At 40.4% G+C, this 26379-nt stretch overlaps 1 protein-coding gene across 1 annotated transcript; it reads right to left on the bottom strand.

Annotated features, from left to right (window-relative positions):
- Positions 1-1920: 1920 nt before the first annotated feature.
- Positions 1921-26379, bottom strand: Rragc (Ras related GTP binding C). The gene is made up of 7 exons (XM_048350944.1): positions 26069-26379; positions 23403-23606; positions 22146-22345; positions 17762-17876; positions 15723-15865; positions 10166-10314; positions 1921-3425 (listed from the first exon to the last, which is right to left on the bottom strand). The coding sequence occupies exons 1-7, from the start codon at positions 26303-26305 to the stop codon at positions 3274-3276; spliced, it is 1200 nt and encodes a 399-aa protein (XP_048206901.1). The 5' UTR covers positions 26306-26379; the 3' UTR covers positions 1921-3273.

A 26379-nucleotide genomic window follows, 5' to 3' on the forward strand; every position in this document is an offset into this window, starting at 1 on the left:
CTAGCACTCTGCCGCTTGAGCCACAGCGCCACTTCTGGCCATTTTCTGTATATGTGGTGCTGGGGAATTGAACCCAGGGCCTCATGTATACGAGGCAAGCGCTCTTGCCACTAGGCCATATCCCCAGCCCCTCACCATTTCTTTTCTCTTTGATCTCCTTAATCACTATAAATTTAGTTTTTAGTCATAATATGAGAGAGTAGCATTTATTGGGCCCTAGGTCCCAGGTGGGTTATTACTGATCTTTTTTGGAGAGATGAAGGGGCAGAGTAGGGGGATGTTGCCAAGGCTAGCCTTGAATTCTTGGGCTCTAGTGAGCATCTTGCCCTAGCCTCCCATGCAGCTGTGATTATAGGCTTGTAGCACAGTACCTATACTGTACATGACTGTAAGTAATATCTCCATTTAGCCAATGGAGGGCGGACGCAACATGTGAAGATAGGCAGCACAAAGATACCAGATCTGGAGCACAAAACTATTTTTTTAATTTTTTGTGCCAGTCTTAGGGCTTAGATTCAGGGTTTGAATGCTGTCCCTGGAAGTTCTTGCTCAAGGTTAGTGCTCTAGCACTTGAGCTCCACTTTTGGCTTTTTGGAAGGTAAGAGGAGATAGGAGTCTCACAGACTTAATTGCCCAGACTGGCTTCAAATCATGATCCTCAGATTTCAGCTTCTTGAGAAGCTAGGATTACAAGTGTGAGCCACCAGTGCTGGGCCAAATCCAATTTTGCCACTAGCCATACCCACAACTAGCTTGGCCACCCTTGGCTTACCTTGGATAGTGTCAGTTTTATTTGTTGTACAGGAGTAACAGCATCCCTTCCACTCTCTAGTATCCTGACTTGGAGTTCACATTGTATACCAGCCTATCTATAACCCTCAGAAAAGTTCTTTGTTCCTCTAGACTTGTTTCTATCACATTAAAAAGGATATAGGATCAAGAAGTTGAGATCTAATATTCACAGTTCAAATTCAGCCCAGGCAGGAAAAAATTCAAGACTTATCTCCAACTACCTAGCCCCATTGGGGGAAAAAAAAAAAAAAAGCTGCAAGTGGTATTAGAGCTGAAAAAGCTCAGGGGCAGTGCGCAGGCCCCAAGTTGAAGCTCCCGGAAAAGCACCAAAAAGAAAGGATTGTATTTTAAGAGATTTTTTTTCACATTGATTTTGTGATGTCCATTTCAAGAGTTTTAAAACTTAACTTTTAAAGCAGTCCCAAGGATGTAACTAAATTTCTTTCAACCTCTACCTCCTGGCTGATAAACTAGTAAACATATTTCACCTATCACCTTAGATGCCAACCACCTACTATTTCCATAAACATTTAAAGATTAATAATCACCTCAGAAACTGAAGGAACACACAAACTGGAATGAGTACTCTCTGCTTAGTCCTGTTCTGCTTATCTTTTTACTCCTTAGCTCAGACACAAGACATCAACCATGCCAGGCTCTGCACGCTCCCTACCAGGAATGAAGTTTTTTTGTTGTTTTGTTTTTTTTGGCCAGTCCTGGGCCTTGAACTCAGGGCCTGAGCACTGTGCCTGGCTTCCTTTTGCTCAAGGCTAGCACTCTGCCACTTGAGCCACAGCACCACGTCTGGCCATTTTCTATATATGTGGTGCTGGGGAATCGAACCCAGGGCTTCATGTATACGAGGCAAGCTCTCTTGCCACTAGGCCATATTCCCAGCCCCTGGAATGAAGATTCTTGATATCAAACACCCAAGCAAAACACACTTTCACCTGGGCAAGGGGGAGATGCCTGCACAGAAAACCATGGAATTCTCAGAACCTTAAAATCCTAAAACAGATTGTTACACAAATTGGCAAAGGAACAGGAGATGGGAGAGAAGGCAAAAGTGAGACAACCCAATATTCTATCATTTCACCCTCCCATACCATAGGCAAGGATGAAAACTGATTTTGGAGTAAATACATTTATTGATACCCATTTTATATATAGTTCAATGAAATAATCTATAAATATAAAAGCATTTTTCTTTTGGATATCACTATGGTCCATGTAAATACTCAACAGTCAGAGTCATCTGCAGGAAGCACTCCAAGTCACACTGTTAGGTTACTGACCTGGATATATAGATCTCATTCAACAGTGGCACTTATGTACTCAAGTGGTCCAGTGGCTTTGGAATATACATGACTGAGCAGGTGGCGTAAAAATAACGTGTTAAGTTGAAATCAATGGAGGGGGTATCAACCATCAACAAAAAGGAACAGTTATTGAATTCAAATTCTAGGCAAAGTACCACAGTTGACACGTGGTGTCAAAATACTGGAGACAAAGTGTAAAACAACACAAGTTGTGGCACCACACTCTCTCCAACCCCAGTGGATGGTCCACTAGTGCCGTGGGGCCATTCCTAGTCAACAAACAGCAGTTCTTAAAAGAATCTACATAGTTCACAAATGAAGGGATGCAGAAGTTGATATCAAGGTTAAAAGAAAAGTGGGCTGGATATTTCAGGGTCATGAGTTTCTCCCCTACAAGAGGACTGCAGGAGAACTACCTCATCTTAAATTCCCTTTGTTACATTGTGCATGGTCATTTATCAAGTGCAGAAGAACCCACACATCTGGTACCCAAAACGCAGGTGCAGAAATTTTGTTTAAAAAGTTTTTTCCTTAACATTCCCAGGGGAACCAATGCAGCCTGTACTGAGCCTTGCTCTCCACTCGACGCGGCACACAATCTCCTCTCATTCCTTCCTCACAAATACAGGAATGTCCTTTGCTTCAGTCAGACAACGCATCTTCTGAGTGAGCAAGTGAATGAATTTAAAAGGCCTTACGTATGCAATTTCCAAACTGAGATCTGAGAGGCAGTGTTAGAAGGTAAGCAAAGCAGGGTTTTTAGAAACCAATCAAATGAAAACTTAAGGGAAGCATATAAAACTCAGTTTCTGTATTATTTTCAGCTGGAATTGACAACAGTATTCCCTGGAAAGGCTAGGGAACTGATGTTACCTCCTGGTCCAAAATATCCAATTACTTGAAGTAGGACCAAAAAAGAGAAAAACATATTTGAGTTCTGAGGCCTCAAAGAACTAATTTTTTAAAAAGAAAGAAATAGTAGCTTTAGTTGAACACTGCCGGCTGAAAGGGTTTTCATCCAAATGAGACCCTCTATGCCTAGCCTCCAGTCAGACAGGCACCAGGCTCCCACAAGCAGCAGCTCCCATGTCCTGTAGCACGTGGCATCTGACCCTGGAGTGAGGAGTAAGCTGGCACCAAGCCTCAATTGCTGGGATTCAGACTAGATGGCATTCCGTGGCGTGCCATTGTGTGCCAATGCTTTCAGGCTGGGGACACTGCTCTGGTGAACACAGCTCCTGTGAGAAGTCACACCCACTTCAAAAACCTCATGAATAGCTTTTCGGAAGCAGTGGAAGTTGTAATCTATCAAACCTGCAAGAGAAAAAGAATAATCCCTCTTGAATGGAGACTGTGAACATATATACTAGGAAATAAATATTCAGTGACAGAAAAGACATACAACCACCTGAGGAATTCTCTATGCTGGGAAAATTATAAAGGACATAGGAAGTGTTAAAACTTGTTTCTTTGGGGCCTCAGGGTGTACATGGAGAGCAATTAATCTAACAAAGCTATTAAGAAGGTAAATGTGCTAAAAAGGTTTACAATAAACTCCAGAATCAAGGAAAAATACTTTTTGAATTATAAACTCTTCCTTTTACCACTCTTTGGGCAGCAGCCATTGAAGGGTTGAAGGAAACAGGCAATCAGCCTAGCAAACTGCTCAGCAGTGGGAAGTGGCAGAAAGGCCATCAGGCAGAGTTCCAAGTGGCCTGCAACGCCTCTTCAGGAAGGGCAGTTTCCTGGGCTTCCATGTAAGGTTTCAATGAACAAGTGCTAATTTGTGACAAAAATAGCTAGTTCTCTACTGACTCTAACCATATCTCCCTTCTTCCTTAGAAGCAGAACCCCAATTTTGAATAAACATACTGGTGGCTGAGCTAAAATATTGCCATTCCCAGCCTTCCCTGCAGTTAGATACAGTCAAATGGCCAATTATGGCCACTGCAGTAAGTAGAAATGTGTAGGTCATCTGTGAACTCTCTGTAAGAGAAAAAGGATGCATGCATTCTTTTCTCTACCTCTATTCTTACTTCTTAAAAGCCTAGAATACGGGTAATATGGCTGGAGCTCCTTTTTGTTTTGTTTTGTTTTTTTGCCAGTCCTGGGGCTTGAACTCAGGGCCTGAGCACTGTCCCTGGCTTCTTTTTGCTCTAGGTTAGCACTCTTACCACTTGAGCCACAGCGCCACTTCCGGCTTTTTTCCATATATGTGGTGCTGAGGAATCGAACCCAGGGCTTCTTGTATACAAGGCAAACACTTTACCACTAGGCCATATTCCCAGCCCTGGAGCTCCTTTCTGGAACAGGGTGACATTTCAATATGCTAAGAAGGGCAAGATAGGAAGAGAAGCACCTACTGGAGAATACCAAAAAGTTGCCTAGCTGCACTAGACTGTCAACCCTCAAGCTTCTTTAAATGTGGAAGCAACATAAACTTCCATCTTATTTAAGCCTCCATTACTTGGGCTTACAGCCAAGGCTAATAAAATCTTTTTTAAATTCTTAAACTCTGGAAGTAGAGCTGTGGCTCAAAGTGGTAGAGCACAAGCCTTGAGTGAAAAATCTCAGGGACAGTGCCCATGCCCTGAATTCAAGCCCCTCAACTGACAAAAAACAAACAAACAAAAATATAAATATTTTGCTGAGCAATGGTGGCTCACACCTGTAATTCTAGCTAGCTACTCGGGAGGCTGAGATCTAAGGATCAAGGTTTAAAGCCAGTCTGAAAAGAAAAGTCACCAGGAGAGTCTTACCTCCAGTTAAACCACTTAAAAATGAGAAGTGGTGCTGTGGCACAAGTGGTAGAGTGCTAGCCTTGAGCACAGAAAGGTTCAGGGACAGAGCCCAGGCCCTGAGTTCAAGCCCCACAACCGATCAAAAAAAAAGAAATTTTAAACTCCAACTAGACAACATCTGCAAGTATTAAGAGGTAGGTTGTCATATATAGCTGCCATCACAGCATCCTTCTGTGAGTACCACAATGTGCAATTTGACTGTCATCTTGACCAAACTAATTGCCTTGGCATCTAACTTCCAAATCACCCAATTCACATTCAGAATAAAATAAAATATAAAAATATATTGTGTGGGGGGCATGAGGGACAAGGCAACAAACAGTACAAGAAATGTATCCAATGCCCAACGTATGATACTGTAACCTCTCTGTACGTCAGTTTGATAATAAAAATTTGAGAAAAATAAATAAATAAATAAATAAATTAGAATACAAAAAAAATATATTGTGTGGTCTAAATACAATGTGAGCTTTCAAAAATTCACATTCAATTTGATGAACATCATTAAACACTGAACAGTATGACAGAGGGTACGATGTGTCAGAAGCAGCAAATACGGCCTAGCCTTCAAGGATATGCTAGTTGCAGCATAAGGCCAACCCACAAGAAACAAATCAAAACAATCTGGTGTCAATTAATCACAAATGTGAAAAACGTCCAACAAAGGGAAACAAGTACAGGGCAAAGTTGTCAATGAAAGCTTAACAGTTTCACAGATCCTAATTCTTAATTGGCACCAAAGATTCAAATCACTCAACTCACATTGAGAAAAACTAAAATATGAAAATACATTACGTGACAAAACTTTTAAGCATACCAGCAAGACTTAATTATGCAGGATAGGGAGAAAAACTACAAGAAAACCACAAGGAGCAGGCAATGAGAATACAGCACAGGTGGAAGATAAAAAAACAAAACCTAGGCTGGATAGAGGACACCACTGACCCTTGGTAGGAAGTGTTGGGAATCAGGACTGAATGAGTAGTTCAGTGGCAGAACACCTGGTTAGTATTTGCAAGGCCATGGATTTGATCCCAGCACCACCAAGAGGAGGGAGGAAAGTATAAAGACAAGTTTGAGCCTTTCAGCTACATTAAAGGTGACTTCTGTGAGCTCAGAATACTGATACACACCTGTTGGCCTGGCACGCAGGAAGCCAAGGCAGGATTCCTTGAGACCAGGAATTTAAAGCCAACTTGGCAATATAGTGAGACTCTGTCTCAAAATGGTATAGACCATATTGTCACCAATATGACAATTCCTCAAAAAACTCAAAATAGCCAGGCACCAGTGGCTCACTCCAATAATCTTAGCTCCTCCGGAGGCTGAGAGCTGAGATCACAGCTCAAAGCCAAGAGACAGGAAAGTCCATGAGACTCTTACCACCAGGAAACTGCAAGTGGCACTGTGGCTCAAAGTGGTAGAATGCTAGCCTTGAGTACAGATAGGGTCAGGGACAGAGCCCAGACCCTGAGTTCAAACCCCATGACAAGACAAAAAAAATCATCAAAATGAAACTACCATATGACCCTACTAAACCATGCTATCTGAAGGAATGTAAGCCAACATACAATAGATATAGCTACACTACCACTTATATATAGCAGCACTATTCATAATAGTTTGGCTATGGAATCAACCTAGATGCCCAATAACTGATGAATGGATAAAGAAAATGTAGTGCTATATACACTAGGGAGTATTATTCAGACATAAAGTTAAATGAAATTATATGCAAGAAAATGGTCATTACCATAACCAAAATAAGCTAAGGTCAGAACACCAAATATGGCATGTTTTTGCTCACATGTGTAATCTGTACCTCAAACTAAAGTAAAATTGGACATGTGTAGAAATCAAGAGGAACTATTTGGAGGTGGGAGCCAAAGGGAGGAAGAAGGGGACGAAACAGTGCTAGAAGGTAAACATGATCTAAGTACATTATATGTAAAAATGAAAATGAAACTCATTAGATATTGTTTAAAAGGGGGAAGAGTTAGGAGGGAGATAAACAGGGGGTGAGTCTGACTAAAGTACACTGTGTGTATGTATGGGCACTTGTATCAGTAATTAGTTAAAAATAAGAACTAAATGAAATGTCATTTCACACCTAACAGATTGACAATAATTAAGCAATCTGACCTTACCAAGCATCATCAAAGATGTAAAGTGTTAAGAACTCCCAAGTTGTACTGCCCGGGTGAAAAATGACAAACCACTTTGAGTGGTTTGGTATAGCCGATTAAAGTTGATCGACATATTGTATAAATTCCACTACTAAAAATATATCCTACAGAAACTCTCCATATATGAAAAAGCAAAATTATATATATAGATTTGTAATTTTGTAAATAATCTAAATAAATGCCCAGCAACAAAAACTGTTGCATATTCAATCTATAAATGATGGTGAAAATGAATGAACTAGAGCTATCAAACTAGATATATCTCAAAAACAACCTAGAATGAGGAGAAAAATGCAAGTTGCAGAAGCAACTTAAATACAGACATCACTTATACAAAGATAATACATATTACTCTCTAAATATAGGGATAGATAAGAAGTAAAAGAAATCATACATAGTAAAAAAACAAAACAGCACAAAGAATGGATGTCAACTAAGAGATATACACAAAAGACTTCAATTATAGTTGGGATAGTTCAGTCCTTAGATTCAAAAGCAAATACACTTTTTTTTTGTCAGATATGCAGCTGTAACTCAGGACCTGGGCACTATTGCTGAGTTCTTTTGCTCAAGACTACTGCTCTACCACTTTGAGTCACAACACCACTTCCAGTTGTCTGGTAGTTAATTGAAGATAAGAGTCTCATGGCCTTTCCTGCCTGAGCCAGCTTTGACCCAAAATCCTCAGATCCCAATCTCCTGAATAACTAGGATTACAGGTGTGAGCCACCAGTAGCACCAGCATAGCAAATACACTTTTGTTTTAAAAAAAAATTTTTTAAGATGAAGAATTGCATTTGTCTGAAATATTTTTGAAAGCTAGGCCTACCTCCTGTTTTTTCTTTACTTAGATTTTACACTTCTACCTTAGCTCTCAAAAAATATTTCAGACAAATGCAATTCTTCATATATAATCCTAGCTATTTAGGACATGGAAATCTGAGGATAGCAGTTCAAAGCCAGCCAGGGCAGGAAAGTCATGAGACTCTTATCTCCAATTCTCCACCAAAAAGACAGAAGTGGAGGTGTGGCTCAAGTGGTAGAGCACTAGACTTGAGTGAAAAAGCTAAGGGACAGTGCCCAGACCTTGCAGTTCAAGGCCCAGGATGAGAAGAGCAAGTACCCAACAGGGAAGGGGGGAGGGAAAAAAGAAGGAAAGAGAGGAGGGAGGGAGATGGGAGGGGAGGGAGGAAAAGAAAGAGAGAAATGGGGAGAGAGGGAAGTAAGAACTGACACAAGAAAAATGGCTTAACCTGTGACAGAAGTCAGATGGCCACAAGAGAGGCATGAAACAGGGGATATCATCTGTCCATGTTTGCCACAATGAACACCTCACCAAATATTTAAGTGAAGATGTTTTACTAATAGATCCAAACATGGGAATGGAACATGTGCTCAAGAGAGCTGTAGATATTTTTAGGAATAACCCAAGCCATGGGCTAGAAAGCTGACCTCAGAAAAAGTAACAATTGGGAAGATAACTGAAGAATGCAGAACTAAGAAAAATAAAGCAGCCAAAGAAAAAGGAAAGACAGTCAGAATTTCAAACACACAAAATAATCCAGACAGATTAGTTTTAAGGAAGCAAAGAGAAGAAAGCTTTGGAAAAGGAAGGACTGACAGGGCCACACTGTCAGAAGACTGACTGAATGCAGCAAAGAAAGGCACCACCTTTCAAGGAACAGCTTTAGTAGATTAGTTCAGATAGAAACACACTGCAGTCAATCAGCAGCTAATAAAAGGATTTGAAAAGCCAGGCACTGGTGGCTCATGCCTGTAATCCTACCTAGTCAGGAGGCTGTTATCTGAACCTGGAGGTTAAAAGCCAGCCTAGCATGAAAATCCTGGGACTCTTATCTCCAATAAACTACTCTGAAAAAGCCAGAAGTGGTGCTGTGGCTCAAGTGGTAAAGTGCTAGCCTTGACTACAAGAAGCTCAGAGATAGAGCCCAGGCCCACAGTTCAAGCTCCAGTACTAGTAAAAAAAAAAAAAAAGTTTTGGCTGGGAATGTAGCTTAGTGGTAGAGTGCTTGCCTAGCACACATGAAGGCCTGGGTTCCATTCCTCAGCATCACATAAACTCAAAAAGCCAAAGCAGTGCTGTGGCTCAAGTGGTAGCGTGGTAGCCTTGAGTAAAAAGAAACCAAGGACAGTGCTCTGGCCCTGAGTTCAAGCCCCAGGACTGGCAAAAAAAAAAAAAAAAAACTTTTGAAGAAAGAGGAGCTAGAATAAAAAACTTTTGTGGGTCAGATGGTGGGATGGGAGGGAAAAACTGGGAGAGGGCGAGGTAAGAGGTGACATTGTCCAAAAAGAAATGTACTCATTACCCTATTTATGTAACCGTAACCCCTCTGTACATCACCTTTATAATAGTAATAATTTTTAAAAACTTGGCTTAAAAATAAAATATCCAAGGAAGGAGAGTCTGGACTTCAGAGAAGGGAAGGGACAAAAGTATGAGCTAAGGCAAATACCAGTGGCCCATGCCTATAATCCCATATACTAAGGGACTGAGATCTGAGGGTGATGATTTGAAGCCAGCATGGGCAGAAAAACCAAAAAGACTCCTACCTCCAAGTAATCAGTAAAAGCTAGAAGTGGAGGTATGGCTCAAGTGGTAGAGTAGAAGATGTTAGCAGAAAAAGCTAAGCGAAAGTATAAAGTTCAAGACCTAGTACCGGCACACAAAAATCGATATGAGCTCGTTTATTTTTAAAGGTAACTATTTGTCAGCAGTGGAACATCTAGAATCACTTATACTCAGAGGGTTGAGATCTGAGGATCCCAATTTGAAGCCAGCCAGAGCAGACTCTTATATTCAATTAAGAATTCAGCAAAGAAAAAAAAAAAGAGAAGAAACTGGAGTGGTTCAGGTGCCAGCCACAAGCAGAAAAGGCTAAGCTAAGCAAGAGCTCAAGGTCCTGACTTTACACCCTAATATTGTCAAAAATAAATAAATAAATTCAATACTGCAACCTTGTAATATTGCTTTCTACTGTTTTCAAGGACCTGAGAAATAATGACAAAAACACTTAACATAAAAACAGCTTTTTGAAAATGCCATTACCTTTTCGTTCAAAGCTCTCTTCCCTAAGAATGCAGACCAGTGCCAAAAATTTAGTCACCTCCTTTAAATAAAGGACAGTTGTATTATTCAGCTTGATAATTGCCATGGATTCCTTGTCATAAGCACTTCCACTTCCATCTTCCTTTAGCCTATTTTAAAAAGAAAGTACTACTCATTAACGTTTCCCAACTTGTTATTGTGTCACATTTAATTTGCACTTGCAAATTTTTCCACCCAGGTTCCCAAATGTCTTTGAGAAATAATCATACTGGCTTAAATATATTAGAACCGAGCCGTCATTTCAATATAGGATTCCCAAGCAGAATCTTAGAATCACTAACTTTTGTTATAAACAGAAAAGTCTATACATATCCATTACTATTACTAAAATGAAACATTTGGAGAAAACAGTAAAACTGCATGCATGTAGATTTGACCAGAAAAATGACATTTCCAACACCAGCGAGATGGGGCTACTTACCTGCTCAGATCATAGTATACAGGTATAGTTTCAGCTGAGATACCATCTCTCCCTACTTCCCTCAGGCCACAGAGCCCCCTGGGCCTGCCACCATCTCAACAAGCTCCTTCAAGGCATACTCTACATGCCAAGCCAACCATGTCTTTTCTCAGAAATTTTTCCTCATTAAAAACAAGGAAATTCTTAGACTACACAGAAATACTCCTACCTAGAGACCTACAGGAATTACGCTAAAACCAACAACTTTTTTGCTTTGTTTTGTTCTGGTCAGTTATGGGGCCTGAACGAAGGGCCTAGGCGCTGTCCCTCAGCCTCTTTGTGTTCAAGGCTAGCACTCTACCACTTGAGCCACAGCTCCACTTCCAGTTTTTGAGTGATTAATTGGAGATAAGACTCTCCCCGGGGTCTTTTCTGCCCAGGCTGGCTTCAAACCTTGATCCTCTGATCTCAGCCTCCTTAGTAGCTAGGATTACAGGCATGAGGCACCAGCACCCAGGGCCAACAACTTTCTTCTGTATCTGCTCAGCAAAAGTCTAATGGTTGTCTAGTTTCCAACAGGAAGTAAGAGTTGTCAAAATTGCCTTTTTTTAAAGATGCACTGGCCACCACATTTTTTTTTTTTTAAAGTGTATGTGTAAGGGGAGAAGGTTAGTAACATGCACCTATAATTCCAGGATAAAGGAGGCTGAGGTAGAATGATGGGGAGTTCAAAGCCAGCTCTAGGCTACATAGCAAGACACTGTCTAAAAGAAGAGGGGAGAGTCACTTTTTACAGAAAAGGAAATATACTAAAAAGAAATGTTACCAGCAGTTGTCTTTGGTAGAACAATGCCTGTTGTTTTTTTCTCGTTTGCACTTGTCTCTATTTTGCACAAGCTAAATTTTACTGAACAGGGAAAGGGGCTAATTTTTAAAACTATACTGAAACTTAAGTTTATTTATTTTGGGGTGAGGAGGGAGGCAGTACTTAGATTTGAACACAGGGCCTTAGATTTGCTAAGCAAGCTTTCTACTACTTGGGTAATGCCTCAAACCCAGTTTACTTTTCGTAAGTTAGTTTATTTTAATTTACAATAACCTGAAGAACAGAATTACTACTACAGTTCTATTTAACCATTTTAAGTCCTTTCTGAAAAAATTCAAAATAAACCAAATTAAAACAAGAGGACTGTGCTCATTTTAAACCTGCAATAATGGAAGTTCATTAAAAGTGAAGTGACCTAGCAAAGTCAGAACTCAAACTTAATTTAAGTCAATCCCATAGTTTCTAATATCTTTCATAAAGTTGATTTGGGAGGGCAAAGTAAGGAAGGGAGTATCATCTGTTTTAACAATATAAAAGAAAACTTCCTTCTGACTAGGAAAGAGGAAGTTGTGTTACGTGTCCTTAGCTTAGAGTTAGATGCCAAGTAGATCCTTTTCTATGCCACATGGAAAATGTGAACAGGTACTCTGAATCAAACAGACACAAACACTCCTGGCAGAGAGTCCCTAAGCTACATGTATCCAGAGGAAGCAGCTTCAAGAAGCCGCAAAGCTTCTAAGGTTGAGCCAGAATATGATCCTGAATCACACTAACTTGCCTACCATGGGCCATGGGTCTGACTTGACGCCAAGCATACATGTGCAAGCATGTGCAGACACGCAGATACACACACAACACACACACACACAAACATACAATTAAAAAATTAAAAATTTTAGAGGATTTCTATTCAAAGTCTGAAGATTAATTTTATTTTATTTTAGTGATTAATGAAGTCAAACTTTTTTTTTTTTTTTTTTTTTTTTTTTGGCCAGTCCTGGGCCTTGGACTCAGGGCCTGAGCACTGTCCCTGGCTTCTTCCCGCTCAAGGCTAGCACTCTGCCACTTGAGCCACAGCGCCGCTTCTGGCCGTTTTCTGTATATGTGGTGCTGGGGAATCGAACCTAGGGCCTCGTGTATCCGAGGCAGGCACTCTTGCCACTAGGCTATATCCCCAGCCCGAAGTCAAACTTTTAAATATGCTAGTGACTTTTTTTTAAAGGCTTGCTCCATTGCTCCAAACTATTTTGGTACAGTCTTTTCTTCTTCCTTTTTTTTTTTTTTTAAACCTCATACCAGTCCTGGGGCTTGAATTCAAGGCCTGGTTACTATCTCTGAGCTTTTTTGCACAAGGCTAGCCCTCTACCACATAAGCCAAGATCCACTTCCAGATTTTTCTGGCAGTTAAAGAGCTGAAGAAAACAGTCTCACAGACTTTCCTGCCCAGAATGGCTTTGAACCATGATCCTCAGATCTCAAGCCTCCTGAATAGGATTACACCCATGAGCCACCAGCACCCAGCTCTTTCAGTATTTTATTTGTGCCTGTCCTGGGGCTTGAACTCAGGGCCTGTATACTATCTCTGAGCATTTTTTGCTCAAAGCTAGTGCTCTATCACCTGACCAAGAGCTCCATTTTGGCTTTTTCTGGCAGTTGAAAAGAGTTGGAGGGTTGGGAATATGGCCTAGTGGTAGAGTGCTCGCCTCTTATACATGAAGCTCTGGGTTCCATTCCTCAGCACCACGTATATAGAAAAAGCCAGAAGGGGCACTGTGGCTCAAGTGGTAGAGTGCTAGCCTTGAGCAAAAAGAAGCCAGGGACAGTGCTCAGGCCCTGACCCAGGACTGGCAAAAAAAGAGAAAGGAAGGGAGGAAGGGAAGGAGAGAGGGGAGGGGAGGGAGGGAAGGAGGGAAGGAGGGAGGGAGGGAGGGAGGGAGGGAGTGGAGGGAGGGAGGGAAGGAAAGTAAGGAAAGAGTTGAAGATAAGAGTTTCACAGACTTTCTTGCCTGGACTGGTCTGGAACCTCAATCCTCAGATCTCAGCTTCCTGAGTAGTTAAGATTACAGGCGTGAGCCACTGGCACCCAGCTGTTTTGGTAGTTTTTAAGACTTTCAAGCAGTATATTTATTTGAAACTTGTCTGAAAATATGTCCAGGCAGAAGCAGAAAAGATTTGGTCAAAGGGAAGCAGACTTTTAAGTAGGCTACATTACAGACAGCAAATGGAGAAGAAAGAACCTACTTAGTACTGAAACTATGAAGAGAAGAGCTTCTGGCAGACAGCATGGATAAAATGCCTATGAGTGTCAACAGACACTTCCTCTCTAGGAATACATTGTTCACTCATACTATCTTGCTTACATGGGCTGTATGGAATATAGCTGACTTCAAATCTTCCCTCAGATTAATCTGTACTGACAGTCTACAAATGAAAGATCTTAAATATGAAGATTGCTACTAGTAAAAAATATAAATATAAAAACTAGAAGAAATATAGCCTACTAAATATATTATAGAATCTTGATACAAAGTGCATTTTAGAAGCTAAAAACTAAAATAGTTAGAATTATATACAGTCTTCTCCAAAAAACATAAACCAATAGTCAAGTAAAAAGCAAATTATAAGAACCTTATCAAATTGCATATATAATGTTAGGAGTGGTGAAATAATGGTCTCATTTTTAAAGATACTCTACAATATATGTAATTTACCATCAATCTTATAGTAAAAAATAATTTTATAATTAAATTATTTTTAAATTATGAAAAAGGTTGCTTATGAAATTTTAATTGTTTTAAAGAAAACGCAAATGTTCTATTCACATATTTTTAGAAATGGGGAACATGAAACTTTCCTAAGTAACATAACAGTCTTGTCTCATTTTCATTATGGAAAAAAATAAGAGCATGTGATCATACAAGTTAAAAAGGAATAAACTGCAATGAGACAGGTCCAGAAATGGTTAAGACAAATGCATTCACCTTTTCAGAGGTAGCCAGAAAAAGACAATGATGAGTTGAGTATGGAGATCAAGCCAAGGGTAGGTCAGAGGTGAAGCAGAACAAAGACACAGGGGACTCGGGTATTAGAAAGCAAGAAAGGCTGAAAACACCTTGGGAGTTCTGACATTAACAACTAGATGAGTAAGGATTATCAGAGTACAAAGAATGTTATTGCCCAGTAAATTCTTCCAAATTTGTTTTGTTTTTTGGGTTTTGGGTTTTTTTGTGCTAGTCCCAGGGCTTGAATTCAGGGCCCAAGTACTGTCCTTGAGTTTTTTTTTGTTATTGCTGTTAGCTCAAGACTAGTGCTCTACCATTTGAGCCACAGCTTCACTTTCAGCTTTTTACAGGGAAGGGGGTAGTTTTATAGGCATGAGTCACTGGCCAGACCAAAAGTTGTTTTCTGTTTTGAGGTGTGTTTTCTTTTTCTTTTCTTTTCTTCTTTTTTTTTTTTTTTTTTTTTTTTTTTGCCAGTCCTGGGGCTTGAACTCTGGACCTGGGTGCTGTCCCTGGGCTCCTTTTTTGCTCAAGGCTAGCACTCTACCACTTGACCCACAGCTCCATTTATGGCCTTTTCTGATTAGTTTATTGGAGATAAAAGTCTCATCAACTTTCTTGCTCAGGCTGGCTTCCTCAGATCTCAGCCTCCTGAGTAGGAAGGATTACAGGCATGAGCTACCAGTGCCTGACCCAAAGTTTTATTTTCTACAAAATCACTTGTTTGCTTTCCTTTCTAAATTTCTATACAGAATACAGGAGACCTCACATTTTAGAGATTTATTCTAGAAAGTCAGATGTATGAGCTAAACATTTTCTGTATAAGTCTAACATCTAAAATTCTGATTACCTTGTTTTCTTGTACTCTGAAAGATTTAGAATCCCCATTCCACAAAGCCTGAGGTTAAATGAGGAACCAGCACTTACTTTCTTATTCAGACCATTTAAAATAAATTAACCTAGCCTTTTGATCTAGCTAAGTCACTTTGATGAGACTAACAGTACAAACTCTACAAATTGAGGCAAGAGAAACTTTCAATGATAAATAAATTCAATACCATTCACTTCCTAAGTGCTCTTTGCCGTCCTCTCTGAAATTAAGAACCAGCAATGTTTACAGAGAAATCAGACTCCAAGTTAAAACACTGTGGTCAAAATAATAGTACTTTATACAGTACTTACCAGGGGCTTCAGAAATTTAGTCCTCTGAAGAAATAATGCTGGTGGTTTTCTACTTGTCTGAGATCTTACAGAAATATGTATAGAACTTACCCGTATATACAAGACACATCAATTACAACATCAATCATGTCACAGCAAAGTTCATAAGACTGCATATCCACAGGAGAACTGTCGGTTGCGATGTAGATTTTGCTGACAACATCAAAGAGAAAGGCTTTTTCAATACCTGAATTCTTGGAAAAACAAAATTGGGGAAGCGTTCAGTTACTTTTTTCGGGGGAGGAGATTCAGTTACTTGTGTGTATGTGTTGTGTGCAAGTGCATGGCCACAAGTACTAGGGATTTAACTAAGGAGCTTCTACTTTCAGTTTTTTCTTTTTTGGTGGTTAACTGGGGATGAGAGTATCATGAACTTTCCTGCCCTGGCTGGCTTCAAAACACTATCCTCAGATCTCAACCTCCTGAGTTGCTAGGATTACAGGCATGAGTCATTTGCACCTAGCCTCTGTTGTTGTTTTTTGTCAGTCATGGGTCGGGGTCTGAGTACTGTCTCTAAGCTCTTTTCTCTAAGCTAGCTCAAAGCTAGCAGTCTACCACTTTGAGCCACAGCTCCACTTTCAGGTGGTTTTTTTTGTTTTGTTTTTTGGTTTTTGGTTTTTTTTGAGTAACTAATTGTAGAGAAGAATCTCACAGGGACACTTTAGCCAGGGCTGGCTTCAAACCTCAATCCTCACATCTTAGCCTCCTGAGTAGCTAGGAATACAGTGCCTGGCCCTAGTTACTTTTAAGAATCACAATTTGTAACTTATCAATGATATCGAATTATTGAAGGACATTTTTAATTGTACATTAAAGGTTATTTTTTATGACTTTTTTATGGTAATAAGGAGTAAACCAGGGACCTTTCACATACTAAGCAAATGCTGCTTTGCTACTGAGCTACCCCAGTTGTCACTTTTAATTATATAACCAATACCAAAAACTAAGTAATACTTGAGTATGAGACCTTTTTTTAAACAAAGCCTCATTACATAGTCCAGACTAGCCTCAAACTCTGATCCTCAATTTCCCAAGTGCTAAGATTATAATCATGTACCACCATGCTCAGAATGTAAGACAATTCCCTCTTAAAAAAGAAGTGGAATTATTTATCTGCTTCAATTTACTAACATACTGGCATCTTTTCCTTCTTTCTCTTATATGATTTTCTAAGACACCACCAAAATTTCAATAACAAAGAATTTCTCCAGCTGCCAGTACAGTTCTGTGATAGAGAGCTTGCCTAGCAGTGCCATACCCTCAACAAAACATAACCTCCTCAGACAGAACTATGCTATATTGTCAATAATCCTGTCAATCAATCTATTTTGAATAACTAACAAAGTCTTTATATAAGCAATTAGCCAAACATAAAATAATTAGTTTGATGCCAACATCTAGCATCACCAAAAAGCTAGAGTCACAGTGGGGATCACCACACACTGAGTCCTTTCAAAATAATGCTTAGAAAATAAGTGCTCAATTTATTAGTCTTTTTTTCTTAAGCTGAATGTTCAAAATAAGAATATAAAATATGATACTAAGATTATAATTATTAAGGAGAGAAAAGTATTGTTCTCAATGTCATCTCCAGTGAAGCAAAGATTAAAATTAAATTGAGTCACATTCCCAAGACCCAATCTTTTCTAGTCTTTACTCTTTCTTCAGAAACAGATATCATAAAGATGAAGGCTACAGTTTTGTTTTTCTTTTTGAGACAGTCTCACTCTACAGCCCAGGTTGGTCTGCAACTTGCTGTATAGCCCAGGTTGGCCTCAAATTTATGAGCCTCAACCTCCTGAGTGCTGGGGTAGCAGACGTGCACCAACATACCCAACAAAGAATTTTGTTGTTTTTGTGGTTCTGGGGATTGAGTGCAGGGTTTTGTGCATACTAGGCAAGTGCTCTATCACAAGGCAATATTTCCAGCTCCCAAACTCTATATTATAAAGATGTTTATAACTAAGAAAGCATGGGGGAAATTTTTAGTAGCTCATTTGAAAAAAACATTTCTGGAAAAACCTAAAAAGACAAAATATATTAAACAGAAACGAAACTGGCAATTAGACGGAGTTAAATAGCTCACTTACTGATATGAAGATATTTAATAGGTTTTCCAAGGTTGGCAGTTGTGGAATGAGCTTTTGCACCACCTTGCTGAAGGCTTCAAATATTGAGTGGTCATAGATACTAGTCAAATAAAAACTGAAAAACAGAATATAGGAAGATTAATTTGCAAATTACAACAGCAATAACTATCATAATACATAATATTTAATGTTTCTTAACATTTACTCCAAGTAATTAAAAATAAACTTTTTACCATCCCCATTATTCAAAACAAGATCATTTTTCCTACCTAGCTTATGGTAGGATCACTCACTCACTTTACTGCATTTACCAGAGAGCAACAAAAGGAACCCATACTGGAAAGCATTCTCAGATGCAGAAACTTAAACATTCTATGTCTTTACAACCTGATCCATAAAACTTGGTTTCTTAAGTACGTAACTAAGACAAAAACCAAGACCAAACTCGAAATCTAGATATATGATATTTACACTAAGTAACAATTCACATTTCTACTAAACTGCCACCTCCTGACCTACCTAAAACAGTAATCCTGAACCTGCTTTTTATCCCTTTGGCCTAACTGTTATCTTCACAGCATTGGTAAGTACTCAAAATTATACCATGCATTAATTTGTAAAGGCTTTTGAGCTGTAAGCTCTATGAACTGTAAGCTCATGAGGAGAGAGACTTCATCAGTCTTGCGCACTTAGTATTTGCTGAGTAAACAAGTCTACTGCCATTCCACCCTGGTCTCATCTGAATAAACACAAATATACAACTGGTATTTAGATTTAGATATACAGCATAAGGAAAATGGATATAGGGGCCCTGAAAACAAGAGTCTAAAGGCCTAATAAAAGGATGTATAATGAGGGGGAAAAAAAAGCAATAGATGTAAATATGAAACAATTTAAATACTGTGGGAAATTCTACATGATTTTTCACTTAAGAGTATACCTATCGTCACATGTTTCTATCGAAATATGAGCTACATGTACCACAAGGAACCTAATCCTATGAAAAAAGGGGCTTTGATTCTAGCTGTAAGAACACTAGGACATGTAATAACAAATGATCACATAAGCAGGAAGGAAAGGAAGATTTTCAGTCTTTCTTATAGGCACAGAGATTAGCAAAGTAAGGATCCTCCAGGATCTATAAGAGTTGGAGGTAACTGGAGACAGAGAAAACCTGCAAGCCAAAGTATATTCCTAAGTTGAGTCTCTAGAAACCAGAAATCAAATAGAGCCTTATCCACAGACCTCTCAATATTAAATATAAGCTCGATGCAAGCTAAGAGTATACTTCAGTGGTAGAGCTCTTGCTTAGCATGCACAATGTCCTGTTTGGTCCCTAGCACTACTAAACAAATAAAATTAAAAATAAAAGCTCACTGAAAATTCTACTGAAGTTAACAAGCCCTGCTTATTATAGCTCTACTGAATACAGGCAGAAGGGTAATGTATACCACTAGGATACAATGCCCTTGAAAGGGACACAATTAAGGAAAGAGAATCATATTTCCCAGAGCACTCACTACAAAACAGACAAACAAGCATAAAATCCAGGTAAAAATTAACAGTAGGTTCACAAAAATAAGAACAAGGGAACAGAGTATCACTGGCTTAAACCTAGAATACTAATGACACAGGAGGCTGAGATCTGAAGATCACAGTTCTGGGCCAGCCTGGGCAGGAAAGTCTGCAAGACTTTTATCTCCAATTAACCACCAGAAAACCCGCAAGTAGCACTGTGGCTCAAAGTGGTAGAGCACCAGATTTCATCAAGAGCTCAGAAACAGAGCCCAAGCCCTGAGTTCAAGCTCCAAGACCAACCAAAAACAAAACAAACAAAAACAAAGCCAGAACTAGAGGCCTGGCTCAAGTGATAAGAGTACCATCCTTGAGCAGAAAAAGCTAATCAAGTGCCCAAAATCCTGAGTTCAAGCACCAATACTGCAAAAGAAAGAAAAGACTGATTGATTCCAGGATCTTATGAAAAGGGACTTTTACTTTCTTTTATAAAAAGTGAATTTTACAAGCCAGGTGCCAGTGGCTCATGCCTGTAATCCTAGCTACTCAGGAGACTGAGATCTGAGGATCCTGGTTCAACGCCAGCACAGGCAGAAAAGTCCCCATGATAGCTCCAATAAACTACTCAAAAAAGCCCGAAGTGGTACTCTAGCTCAAGTGGTAGAGCGCTAGCCTTGAACACAAAGAGGCTCAGGGACAGCACCCAAGCCCTGAGTTCAAGCCCCAGGACCAGCAAAAAAAAAAAAATTTTACTTTTTGTTTTATTTTGTTTTTTGCCGGTCCTGGGGTTTGAACTCAGGGCCTGAGCACTCTACCACTTGAGCCACAGTGCCACTTCCAGCTTTTTCTATATATATGCTGCTGAGGAATGGAACCCAGGGCTTCATGTATACAAGGCAAGCACTTCACCACTAGGCCATATTCCCAGCCCCAGAATTTTACTTTTTAAGCAAGAATTTTAGCTGTGTTTTCAAATTTTAAGAGCTGAAGGAATGGCTCAAGTAGCAAAAAAATCTGCCTAGCAAGCACTAGACCATGAGTTCAAGCCCTAGTACCACCAAAAAAGAGAAAAGGAAAAAATTCACATAAACTAGAGGGTAAGACTTTTCTATAAAGTTTGCTAGAATAACTGAAAGATTTTGAAGCCTGAGGCCAGGTAGGGGTAGGAAGAGGTTTGGCTTAAGCCTATATGGAAGTCTTTATATTAGACCAAGGATAAGGAAATTACTGTACCTATGTCTCTCCTATGTTTTCCCCCTTTAGGCTGTTAATATCAAGAGAACATTTTCAACTGGATGCTAGTGGCTCATGCCACCTAGCTACTCAGGAGGCTCAGATGTGAGGATTGTGATTCAAATCCAGACTGAGTACAAAAATCAGTTGAGACTCTTATCTCTAATTAATCACCAAAAAGACAGAAGTGGAAGTGCAGCTCAAGTGGTAGAGCACTAACCTTGGGGGGAGGGAGGGAAGCTTGGATAGAGGGCAAGCCCTGAGTCAAAAGCTCCAGGATCAGCACAAAGCAAAGAAACATTTCACAGGTGTTTTTTAAAGTTATTTTTACCTTTATCACTAAAAACAGATGATGCACCAAAATATTCCTCATATACTTTCAAAATGCAAATGCACAATCCTATTTAAATGTTCGATTTATAGGATCAATTCACTTAACCCAAAGTGCAGAATTTTACAAAAGTACTGTTTTAAGTACTAGGATATACTCTGGGCACCAGTAGCTCACACCTGTAATCCTAGACACTCAGGAGGGTGAGATCTGAAGATAACAGTTCAATACCAACCCAAGCATGAAAGTCCATAAAGTTATTATCTCCAAATAACCACCAAAAAGCTACAAGTGAAACAGTGCCTCAAGTGGTAGAGCATCAGCCTTGAGTGAAAAAAAACTAAAGGATACGAGCCATGCCCCAACACTTGCAAAGAAAAGAACTTAAGATACATTAGAATCTATACTTAAAAATGTATTTCCTGGGGGCTGGAAATATGGCCTAATGGTAAAGTACTCGCCTTGTATACATGAAGCCCTGGGTTCGATTCCTCAGCACCACATATATAGAAAAAGCAGGAAGTGGCGCTGTGGCTCAAGTGGTAGAGTGCTAGCCTTAAGCAAAAAGAAGCCAGGGACAGTGCTAAGGCCCTGAGTTCAAGCCCTAGGATTGCAAAAAACAAACCAAAAAGAAAACAAAAATGTACTTCCTGGGCTGGGAATGTGGCTTAGTGTAGAGTATTTGCCTAGCCTACATGAAGCCATGGGTTCAATTCCTCAGTACCATGTAAACAAAAAAGGCCAGAAGTGGCACTGTGGCTCACGTGGTAGGGTGCTAACCTTGAATAAGAAAAGCTCAGAGATAGTATCCAAACCCTGAGTTTAAGCCACAGAACTGGCAAAAAAAAAAAAAGTACTTCCTATTGGGAAAGATGCTATCTGGATCCAAGTCCAATTCTGACAACAAATGTGAACAAGAGTTCTTAATTTTGGCAATGGAAGAAAAATGATGAAAACAAGGGGAAATGTCCTGAAGCAGATTTTTGCCATGAGGAAACAGCCTGACTCCATTCTCTTGAGATTCATTTGCAAAAGCACCAATGATTCACATGACTTTCAATCATCAGGAAAATTCAAAAATGGGGAAGAGCAACTTCTCAGTATTATCAGACTTCTAACACAGACTTCTAGAACTCAACAGTGATAAGATCTTAAAATCTTGCATAACTGGAAAAGGGAATACCAGCAACAGGAAGCTACAGAGTCTGTAATGATAGAGATGGGAATACATTTACAGGGCTCTCTTATCAAGCACACATACATTGTTTTTTTCATGGCTCTCATACCAAGCACACATAATGTTACCTAAGGTGAAGTTTTTCTAGCCCAGCATCAGCAAGGTCATCATTGGCCCTTTGATGAATGTCCCTCTGTGTTTCTATTTTGTGGTCATCAGACAGACCATCAACTTTGTGAATAAAAACCTCAAAATTCATATCTGGGTTAACTTTGTAGGCTTTTGAAACAGTAATGTGAAGTCTTGTTAAAGCTTCCATGTAGTCATCCTGTAAGTCAGAACAAAATATTTTTAAAGAAGAAATCATACAAAAAGCAAACCACCCCAATTACAGAAAATGTATTAACCTAATTACTAATAAATACTTAAATACAAATAAATAGCTCTGCAATTTTTTTTTTTTTTTTTTGCCAGTCCTGGGGCTTGGACTCAGGGCCTGAGCACTGTCCCTGGCTTCATTTGCTCAAGGCTAGCACTCTGTCACTTGAGCCACAGCGCCACTTCTGGCCGTTTTCTGTATATGTGGTACTGGGGAATTGAACTCAGGGCTTCATGTACACGAGGCAAGCGCTCTTGCCACTAGGCCATATCCCCAGCCCCAGCTCTGCAATTTCTTAAGATAGAAATTCAATAACCAAGCCTGTTATTTGAATATAGTACCATTATGGAAAAGGGAAACAAACATCTCTCCCATACAGAATTTTTAAAGTAATCCCAGCTCTGCCATTAATCAAACGTGTGGCTTTAAGCAAGTTGCTTAAATTCTGATTTCAGCTCACTCATCTGAAAAACTGCAATTATAAATACCTGCCTTCACAATATTGGGTAGATTGGCTCATGTACATGAAAGCACCTATCACTTTTAAAGCATTGCTATGGGACATATTTAAGCTCACATAAGTAAGCTCCTTAAGGACAGGGATTCATGTGACTATCGGACGCATGGTAGGCCCTTGGTAAGTGCTTGTTAAACTCAATTCAATTCAAACAAGTTAAGTAAATATATACTGACTCAGTTGTTATAGGATTCCTAATATTATAGGCACTGATGAAATCTTTTCAGTGAGTGATGTCACTATTGTAATAAAGTATAGAAATACCTACTATTACAATAAAAGTAGAAAACCAGTCATATAATTATTAGCTGGGACTCAAAGATATCAATCACTTCTCCTAACCACCTGATACTCTGAAACTGCACAAGGCCTGCTCCCCAAAAAGCACTCTGCAGCTATACCTCTTCTAATGTCAGGGAACCTAGCAACAAAGTAAATTGTTGTGAGTATATAACAAAGGGAGAAGTAAACATCATTATTCCTAACTACCTGTGCATCAATGACATATATTAATGCTCCTGTTCCCCTGAAGATCATTTCATAATCAAAAGTTGGGTCAAAAAAGTCCATTTGCCCAGGAAAATCCCAAATCTGGAAATTCACAAAGGAACTATTGGAAATGTCGTCTTTATAAATCTTGTTGGTACTTTCCAAGAAGAGAGTCTCATTGGGTGACATCTTATGAAACACCACCTATTAAAAGAGAAATAACAATTTTATGACTGTAAAAACTCAGAATTTAACCATCTACCCTAGATTAACATTAAAATTTTTAATCCTGTAGCAAAAGAAAGAGGGAGGGAGGAAGGGAAGGGGAGGGAGGGAGGAAATTAAGGTAAAAATTGGATGGTAAATCTATTGGTATTAATCTTTATCTTTGACAAAACAAAGTACATTAATTCCCAATCTATTTTGAAGTTGAAAGGTTTCTGCTATTTTAATGGCACCATATTAGTACTAGTAGTAGTCAGTTGCTTACATTGATTTCTTTTATGACATAGTCTCACTTTGTATGTCAAGTTGGCCTCAAGACATCTCCCCAGTACTGGGATTATAGGAGTGCAACACCACAAAAGACTCTTTTTTTGTAGTTTGGGGTTGATTTATGCTTGCTTTTGTTTTCGTGGGTTGTTTTTCTTTGTTTTGTCAGTCTTGGGGCCTGAACTCAGGGCCTGAAGCACTATCCTTGAGCTTCTTTTGCTCAAGGCTAGCACTCTACTGCTTGAGCCACAGTGCCACTTTCATTTTTTTCTATTTATGTGGTACTGGGGAATCAAACCCAGGGCCATATGTATGCTAGGCAAGCCCTCTACCACTAAGCCACATTCTCAGCCTTGTTTTTTGACCAAGATTTAAAGTTCTCAAAATCCATTTGGAAGATCATCCAAGTTTTGAGGGGTTTGTTGTTTTGTTTTGTCGTGGGTCTTGAACTCTGGACCTGGGCACTGTCTCGGAGCTCTTTTGCTGAAGGCTAGAGCTCTACCACATCACCATGTCTGGTTTTCTAGTACTTAATTGGAGAAAGTCTCAAGAGACTTTCCTGTCCCCACTGGCTTCAAACCTAATCCTCAAGTCTCAGCCTTCTGAGTAGCTAGGATTATAGGCATAAGCCACCAGCACCAGGCTTAGTTTAAGAAGTTTTGTTCATCCAAAAGTTACTCAATCTTAGTTATTCAGGAAGCTCAGATTAGAGGATCGAGGGGTTCAAAAGCCAGCCTGGGCAGACAAATCTCTAATTATCCAGCAAAAACGAAGTAAATGTGGCTCCACTGGTAGATGGCCACCTTTCAGAAAAAAGAAGAAGAGGAGGAGGAGGGAGGAGAGAGAGAGAGAGAGAGAGAGAGAGAGAGAGAGAGAGAGAGAGAGAGAGAGAGAGAGAGTTAAATGCCTAAATTCTGGAATATAAAAAAAAAAAACCATTGGATCTTGTCCTGGCTAAGTTCACAGTCTAAGTAGAAAGTGAAAATATCCAAAGGAGGAAGGCCTATGGGAGTAGGGAATAAGCAGTTCCCATAATACAAGAAATGGTAAAGTCAACTCATGACTAGGGATGTAACACTGGTAGAGGTTAGCCTACTAGTTCTGGGTTCCTTAAAAAAGAAAAACTGAGTCCTAAGTAATACTTTGGCTCTTTGTTACTTTGTAAAAGATAAAAAGTTACTTGCAAGGTTTTGTCAGTAACAAGTTGAATAAAAATCAGTTTGCTGAAAACATCAACAAAGGCAAGTCTTGCTGGAGATGAAAAACAAGATAAATAAAACACAGTAATCTAGAAAATTCGAAAGAAAGCTGCTTTATGAAAACAAACATCACGAGGTTTACTTTTAGATAGACCTCCCCAACAGAGTGGAAAACGGCAAAGCTAGGGACCTGTAATATGAATTATTAGAAGCCCACTGTGTGTCTAACTGGGATGGTAGGTGGAAGAAATAGAGGCAGAGTTCTGCTTCTATTTCCCCTTTTATTAAAGAATGTATGCCCCACCTTTCCTTCTTGACCCAAAGTTAAAATAAATGGAATGTAACATTCTTAGATGTCTCTGGCCTGGAGTAGTGGTGCAGAGCTGTAATCCCAGTACTCCCGAAGAGAAAGCAGCAGCAAGATTATGAGTTCAAGGGAGACCTGGGCTACACAGTGAGAGACTGTCTCAAAAGAAAAAGGCTAAGGTTTTTGTAACTACAGACCTACCAGGGAAGTATCACCTGTAACTACACTCAGATCACAGGTACTCAAATACGCACAGCAACAGCACCTACTCCAATGATGTCTCAGCGAAGTCCTGAAGACTTCAACACAAGTACTCAGATGGCTTACTACAGGGCAGGGAGTCCCAAGGCTCTCTCCACGTGAGACCGGTCGCGTCCAGGCGTCAGGGACCTGGTGCCAGGGGGCGGCGATCTGGGGCGGGGCCCGGGACACCTACCTCCCTCCAGTCAGTTTCGCCTCCCAAACTCTACTTAGCCTCGGCCGAATACGGGGTCCCCGCGCGGGTGGTGCCCGCGGCAGGCGAGGAGAAAGTGCCGCGCTGGAGCCCAGCGCCTGGCCGGCTCGGCCGCCGCCCTCCCTCCCTCCCCCGTCCCCCCCCCCCACCTGAGCCCTCGCCAGGAGAGAGCAGGGGAGGGAGCGGACGGAGGACCCCACGTCTCTCCACTCACCTTCTGGATGGAGGACTTGCCGCTGCGTCTCAGCCCCATGAGCAGAATTCTCGGCTTGGAGCTCTCAGCGCCCCCCGGGCCACAGCCACCGCCAGCCCCCGCCCCGCCGCCGCCGCCCGCCGCCGCCGCCTCCTCTTCCTCTTCTTCCACGCCGTAGCCGAAGTCCTTAGGGAACGAATCCGCCGCGCCGTAACTGCCGGCGAGGGGCGGCTCTTCTGCCCCGTACTGCAGGGACATGGTGCTGGACCGCCGCCGCCCGCGCCCTGACAGGCCAGGCCAGGCCAGGCCGCCGCCTCCCCAGCCGCTGCCGC

Source organism: Perognathus longimembris, chromosome 7 (genome assembly GCF_023159225.1).
Source record: "Perognathus longimembris pacificus isolate PPM17 chromosome 7, ASM2315922v1, whole genome shotgun sequence".
Taxonomy (NCBI): domain Eukaryota; kingdom Metazoa; phylum Chordata; class Mammalia; order Rodentia; family Heteromyidae; genus Perognathus; species Perognathus longimembris.